The sequence below is a fragment of the Mandrillus leucophaeus genome, unplaced genomic scaffold (genome assembly GCF_000951045.1).
Source record: "Mandrillus leucophaeus isolate KB7577 unplaced genomic scaffold, Mleu.le_1.0 Scaffold409, whole genome shotgun sequence".
NCBI classification, from domain to species: domain Eukaryota; kingdom Metazoa; phylum Chordata; class Mammalia; order Primates; family Cercopithecidae; genus Mandrillus; species Mandrillus leucophaeus.
Genome location: NW_012104354.1, coordinates 909,508 through 917,320, shown reverse-complemented (window position 1 = coordinate 917,320; position 7,813 = coordinate 909,508). Strand labels below are relative to the sequence as shown.

The 7,813-nt window shown below is 35.4% G+C and overlaps 1 protein-coding gene across 2 annotated transcripts in view; it reads left to right on the top strand.

The window, feature by feature from the left end:
- The window catches only part of SLC9B1 (solute carrier family 9, subfamily B (NHA1, cation proton antiporter 1), member 1), a 143,256-nt gene that overhangs the window by 89,575 nt on the left and 45,868 nt on the right, over positions 1–7,813 (top strand). For both annotated transcript variants that reach the window (XM_011992280.1, XM_011992279.1), the window contains exon 6: positions 2,246–2,373. In XM_011992280.1, coding sequence (XP_011847670.1) covers positions 2,246–2,373 — 128 coding nt within the window. The remainder of the gene's footprint in view (positions 1–2,245; positions 2,374–7,813) is intronic.

Sequence of the window (7,813 nt, the reverse complement as noted above, 5' to 3'; positions counted from 1 at the left end):
AAAATAGCAGACCTCGTCTTTATAAAATATTAAAAATTTTTCTGGGTCTCAGCTACTCAGGAGGCTAAGGCAAGAGGATCACTTGAGCTCAGGAGGTTAAGCCTACAGTGAGCCATGTTTGCATCACTGCACTCAGCTTGGACAACAGAATGAGACCCTGTCCCAAAAAAATAAATATATATTCAGTACATTGTCAGCAGATATAATCTCTACATCTTACCTCTGCTGTCGCTTCTGTATCCACAATTTTCTTGCAGCACCTTCTAAGTATTTATTGACTCATTTTCCTCCTCTCCAAACTTTCTCTTTTGCTCTAGCTTAGGCTATTTGTTTCCAGCTTTTGCGTGGACTGTGGCAGAGCCTTCAAATTGGTCTCTGTCTGCGGTTTTATCCCTAACTAATTCACCAAGACCCTTACATAAAAAAACGCCAGACTCATTGTTACTTTCTGCCTAAAACCTTCCCGTGGTGCCTTACTTTGCCAAAGTTGGGGGAGACCTTTCTATGATCTGGCCCACCAAGCTCATTCTCCTCCCTCCTTTCCTTGCCGTGTATGTTCCAGCAACACTAAATTACTTGTTGAACCCCATTTAGATGTATTGTTTCTTATCGCCATGGCTTTATTCATGCTGCCTTCTCTACTTGCTTGTAACCTGCACTTTACCAAGATAATGAGAGACATAGTACATTAGAAAAGAAAGTAAATGTTTCTGTTTTCTTTCTCAGAAAAATGAACTGTCATGTATCTTTATTTTCTTTCTTTTAAGGGATGTTACTGGCTGGTTTTACGATTAGGAATGTTCCATTCATCAGTAAACATGTCCATGTTCATAACACGTGGTCTTCAATTTTAAGAAGCACTGCCCTTACCGTTATTCTAATACGAGCTGGGCTTGGACTCGATCCACAGGTAGATTTACAATTACAAATTGAGTAAGGTTATTTCAAATATTAGAGGATGGTGAGAAACAAAAGAAGCAAAAATTTTATTTACCTGTTCCAAGTGGAGTCTGTAAACAAACTTAAGATAAAGAAAAAAAGACCGGGCATGGTGACTCACGCCTGTAATCTACAAAAATCAGTCAGGCGTGGTGGCATGCACCTGTAATCCCAGCTGCTAGAGAGGCTGAGGCAAGGGAATTGCTTGAACCTGAGCGACGGAGATTGCAGTGAGCCAAGGTAGTGCCACTGCACTCCAGCCTGGGGACACAGCGAGACTCCGTCTCAAAAAAACAAAACAAAACAGACAAACAAACAAAGAAAAAAAAAAAAAGAAGAAAAAAAGACTGTGTAGAAATATTGGCACCTTAATTTCTAATAAATAGCCATCATTACCACTGATACGAAGGGAACTGACTGTATTGTAAAGTCTTTATTAGCAATCACCTGTAATCATTTGCACAGAGATAAATGTCTCTTATGTAGCACCTATATTACTTGGGAGGCTCTTCTATGGAGAACTATGTACTCTTCAGTTAACAGGATAAGAAACGCCTTATAAAAGTCTTTTTCTTTTTTTAGGGAGATTAAGGATTTCAGTAACTTTTTTATGATGTTTTCTCCACAGGATTATGTTCCTGATTATCTCTGCATTATTGTAAAATCTAACCTTTTAAAGCATTTCTTTAAATATTACAATCTAGGGATCATAAATCCCATCTTTAAGATGACTATTCATGAATATGACAGCTACTCAAATAAATGTGGCAAATGTGGTTTAATAGAAATAGCTCAAGAGCATAAATAATTATAGCCAATGAGATTATATTCTCCAGTTGAAAGTATGAACCAAGGAGAAAATTGAAAAGTTCTCCCTTTTAAAATGAAGTATGCAGTTTTTAAGTTATTTTCTTTGGCATGTTGGCATTCTATTTATAATTATTAAGTTAATCAAACAGTTCATATCAAAAAATTAACTAATGGGAAAACACTAATAGGACACTATTTATACTATTTATTAGGAAAGTTCAGGAAGGTAGCAACAGCTATTTAATCACAGTAAAATTCATCTTTTAATAATTAAAATGCAATAATATTTTATAAAAGATGAAATTGTTTATAATCCAACCTATGATGACATATAAAATGTAATAGAGTTCCAAGTCCAGTGGGACAATCTGTTCAAATGAGATTTTGTTTAGTGAAAGCTTCTTATGAAAAAAGACTTTATAGTTCAATATTTGTTTAAATAATTTTCTTGTTGGCCATTGTAAATGTACCTAAGTGTGACTGTTTTGTATTTCAGGCTTTGAGGCAATTGAAGGTGGTTTGTTTCAGATTGGCTGTAGGTCCATGCCTTATGGAAGCTAGTGCAGCTGCTGTTTTTTCCCACTTCATTATGAAATTTCCCTGGCAATGGGCATTTCTATTAGGGTAATTTCTTTCTCATTTTTTCTTATGAAAATATTCAATTAAGGATGCTTGGTTAAAACTGTTAAAATATTCAGAATGTTGTATAGAAAATCTCTATTAAAATTCTTTTCACAGTATTGGAAACCTTGGAAAACAGTTGATTAAAAGCAGAGCCATGTCCCAAATTGTATGAAATTTTTAACAAACATTCATAGCCCCTAAATGTTTATCATCAAGAAAATTCACATGATCAATTTATTCCTTTTCATCTGTATTATAACATATCTGTATGTTTTAATCTATCTAATGGCCTCTTCCTCATAGCTATATGTAAATACAGTTGCACATTTTATACATATGTATGTGTGTATGTATAATTTGAGAAGCATTTTATGTAGACGTAGGTTTATAAATATAAACTCTCCCATTTTAAAGAAAGCAAGCAAACAAACAAAAACTCTTGCCGTATGTCCAATGCCCCATCCATCTTTATCTACCATCCATTTACCTTATGTTTGAATTCCTCAAAATAAGTCTGTAACTACTGTCTCTAGATCCTAACTCCTTTTCATTTCTTAAATCATCAACTTTTGTCTCTGCTTCTCCATTCCAATGACATTCATAGCAAAATTCATCCATTATATAGTTACTATAAAATCCAGTGAATTTTTAAATTAATGTTTATGATAAAATACCCAAATGCACTTTTATTTTAAAAATTAGAACTTTATAAATAAAGGAGGAATGACCTTTGACTATGCCTTCAAATCATAATGCCCATAACTCTACCCAAAGCGAGAACTCTTAGGAGTTTTTTTCTTCTCCAATTTTTATTTTGGCTCAAGGGGTACATGAACAGGTTTGTTATATTGATAAATTGCATGTTACAGGGGTTTGGTATGCAGATTATTTTGTCACCCAGGTAATAAGTATAATACCCAATGGGTAGTTTTTCTATTCTCACCCTCCTTCCACCCTCCATCCTCCAATTCACCTAGTGACGATTGTTCCCTTCTTTCTGTCCATGTGTATTCAGTGTTTAGCTCCCACTTGTATGTGAGAATATGGGATATTTGGTTTCCCATTCCTGTGTTAATTCACTTAGGATAATGGCCTGAACTCCATCCACTTTGCTCCAAAGGACATGATCTTGTACTTTCCTGTGACTGTGTATTATTCTGTGATATATATGTGCCACATTTTCTTTATCCAGTTCACCATTGATAGGCATTTAGGTTGATCTCATGTCTTTTTTTTTTTTTTCCAATAGTTTTTAAGGAACAGGTGATGTTTGGTTACATGGAAAATATTTTTAGTGGTAATTTCTGAGATTTTGGTGCACCCATCACCAGAGCAGTGTACACTGCACCCAAGGTGTAGTCTTTATCCCTCACCCCCCTCCTACCCTTCCCACTAAGTCCCCAAAGTCCATTGTATCATTATTATGCTTTTGCATCCTCATAGCATAACTCTCACTTGTAAGTCAGAACATACAATGTTTGGTTTTTTTCATTCCTGAATTACTTCACTTAGAATAATAGTCTCTGATTCCTTCCAAGTTGCTGGGAATGCAATTATTTCATTCCTTTTTATGGCTGAGTAGTATTCCAGTATGACTGAGTAGTATATATATACACACACACCACATTTTCTCTATGCATTCATTGATTGATGGGCATTTGAGCTAGTTCCATATTTTTCACAATTGCAAATTGTGCTGCAATAAACATGTGTGCAAGTGTTTTTTTCATATAATGACTTCTTTTCCTCTGGGTAGATACCCAGTAGTGTGATTGCTAGATCAAATGGTAGATCTACTTTTAATTATTTAAGAAATCTTCATACTCTTTTCCATAGTGGTTGTACTAGTTTACATTCCCCCCAGCAGTGTAAAAGTGTTCCCTTTTTACCACATCCATGGCAACATCTATTATTTTTATTTTCTGATTATGGCTATTCTTGGAAGAGTGAGATGGTATCACGTTGTGGTTTTGTTTGCATTTCCCTGATAATTACTGACATTGAGGATTTTTTCATGTTTCTTGGCCATTTGTGTATCTTCTTTTGAAAAATGTCTATTCATGTCCTTAGCCTGCTTTTTGATAGGATAATTTGTTTTTTTCTTGCTGATTTGTTTGAGTTCCTTTTAGATTCTGGATATTAGTACTTTGTTGGATGCATAGTTTGTAAAGATTTTCTCCCACTCTATAGGTTGTCTTTTTACTTCTGCTGATTATTTCTTTTGCTGTGCAGAAGCTTCTTAGTGTAATTAAGTCCCATCTATTTATCTTTGTTTTTGTTGTCTTTGCTTTTGCATTCTTGGTCATGAAGTCTCTGCCTAAGCCAATGTCTAGAAGGGTATTTCCAAGGTTACTTTCTAGAAGTTTTATAGTTTCAGGTGTTAGATTTAAGTCTTTGATCCATCTTGAGTTGATTTTTGTATAAGGTGAGAGATGAGGATCCAGTTTTATTCTTCTACATATAGCTAGCCAATTATCCCAGCACCTTTTGTTGAATAGGGTGTCCTTTCTCAACTTAATGTTTTTGTTTCCTTTGTTAAAGATCAGTTGGCTTAAGTATTTGGTTTTATTTCTCAGTTCTCTATTCTGTTCCATTGGTCTATGTGCCTATTTTTATACCAGTATTATGTTGCTTTGGTGACTGTAGCCTTATAGTATAGTTTGAAGTCAAGTAATATGATGTATCCACGTTTGTTCTTTTTGCTTAGTCTTGCTTTGGTTATGCAGGCTATTTTTGGGTTCTGCATGAATTTTAGGATTGCTTTTTCTAGTTCAGGGAAGAATGATGATGTAGACTGCTTTTGGCAGTAAGGTCATTTTCACAATATTGATTCTACCTATCCATGAGCATGTGATGTGTTTCTATTTGCATAATCTATGATTTCTTTGTACAGTGTTTTGTAGTTTTCACTGTAGAGGTCTTTCACCTCCTTGGTTAGGTATATTCCTAAGTTTGTTTGCCTAGGGTGTTTTTCTTTTTTTTTTTTTTTTTTTCTTCATTTGTTTGTTTTACAGCTATTGTAAAAGGGGTTGAGATCTTGATTTAATTATCAGCTCAGTCACCATTGGTGTATACCAGTGCTACTGATTTGTGTACGTTGATTTTGTATACTGAAACTTTACTGAATTCATTTATCAGATCTAGGAGCTTTTTGGATGAGTCTTTAGGGATTTCTCATTATGTGATCATATCATCACGAACAGCAACAGTTTTACTTCCTCTTTACTGATTTGGATGCCCTTTATTTCTTTCTCTTGTCTGATTGCTCTGGCTAGGACTTCCAGTACTATGTTGAATAGAAGTGGTGAAAGTGGGCATCCTTGTCTTGTTCCAGTTCTCAGGGGAATGCTTTCAACTTTTCCCCGTTCAGTATAATGTTGGCTGTGGGTTTTTCATAGATGGCTTTTATGACCTTAAGGTATGTCCCTTCTATGCCAGCTTTGCTGAGGGTTTTAATCATAAAGGGATGGTGGATTTTGTCAAATGCTTTTCTGCATCTATTAAGGTGATTATGTGGTTTTTGTGTGTTTTTTATTTGTGTTAGTTTTTCTTTCTTTTTTTTGTTTGTTTTTCTTGTTTGTTTTTTGTTTGTTTGTTTTGAGATGGAGTCTTGCTCTCTTGTGCAGGCTGGAGTACAATGGCCCAATCTCAGCTCACTCAACCTCTGCCTCCCAGGTTCAAGCAATTCTTGTGCCTCAGCCTTCCAAAGACCTGGGAGTAGCTCACCAAGCTTGACAGCATCTATTTCTTTTTGACTTTTTAATAATAGCCATTCTACCTCCAGTGAGAGTGTATCTCATTGTAGTTTTGTTTTGCATTTCTCTAATGATTAGTGATGTTGAATATTTTTCCATATAAGTGTTGACTTTGTGTTTGTCTTCTTTTGAGAAGTGTCTGGTCCTGTCCTTTGCCCATTTCATGGGGTTGTTAGGTTTTTGCTTGTTGATTTTTCTAAGTTCTTTTTGGATTCTGGATATTAGACTTTTGTCGAATGAATGGTTTGCAAATATTTTCTCCCATTCCATAGGTTGTTTGTTGATGATTTCTTTTGCTGTGCAGAAGCTCTTTAGTTTAATTAGGTGACATTTGTCAATTTTTGTTTTTGTTGCAATTGCTTTTGGCATCTTTGTCATAAAGTGTTTTCCAGAATTGAAATTTCCTAGGATATGTCCAGAACAGCCTGTGTCCAGAATGGTATTTCTTAGGATGTCTTCCAGAATTTTTATAGTTTTGGGTTTTACTTTTAAGTTTTTAATCTATCTTGAGTTGATTTTAGTAAACAGTGAAACATATGGAGTCCAGTTTCAATTTTCTGCATATGGCTCGCCAGTTATCCCAGCACAATTTCCGAGTAGGGATTCCTTTCCCCATTGCTTGTTTTTGTCAAGTTTGTCGAAGAGTAGATGGCTATAGGTGTGCAGCTTTATTTCTGCATTCTGTAACCTGTTCCACTGGTCTATGTCTGTTTTTGTTCCAGTACCATGCTGTTTTGGTTACTGTAGCATTGTACTGCAGTTGGAAGTCAGGTAGTGTGATGCTTTCAGCTTTGTTCTTTTTGCTTAGGATTTCTTTGGCTATTTGGGCTTTTTTTTTTTTTTTTTGTGGCTCCAAATGAATTTTAGAATGCTTTTTTTAATCCTGTGAAAAATGTCATTGGTAGTACAATAGGAATAGCATTTACTCTGTAAATAGCCTTGGGCAGTATGGCCATTTTAACAGTATTGCTTCTTCCTGTCTGTGATCATGGAATGTTTTCCTTTTGTTTGTGTTGTCTCTGATTTCTTCGAGCACTTGTTTGTAATTTTCATTGTAGAGATATTTCACCTCACTCCTTAGCTGTATTCCAAGGTATTTTGTGGTTTTTTGTGGCTGTTGTGAATGGGATTGCATTCTTGATTTAGCTCTCAGCTTGGATGTTGTCGGTGTGTAGAAATGCTACAGATTTTTGTACATTGATTTTTGTATCCTGAAACTTTGCTGAAGTTGTTTGTCAGATCTGGGAGCTCTTGAGGGGCTACTAAGGGGTTTTCTTGGTATAAAAGTGTTTCACCTATGAAGAGGCATAGTTTGATTTCCATTCTTCCTACTTAGATGTCTGTGTTTCTTTCTCTTGCCTGATTGCACTGGCTAGGACATCCAGCACTACGTTGAATAGGAGTAGTGAGAGTGGGCATCCTAGTCTTGTTCCGGTTCTCAAATGGAATATTCCAGCTTTTTCCCATTCAGTATGAAGTTGTCTCTGGGTTTGTCATAAATGACTCCAATTATTTTGAGGTATGCTCCTTCAGTAACTCATTTGTTGAGAGTTTATATCATGAAGAGATGTTTTCATTTTTAGTTATATTATATGATGAATCACATTTATTGATTTGTATATGTTGAACCAAACTTGCATCCCAGGGATAAAGCTTACTTGATCATAGTGGACTAGCTTTTTGAT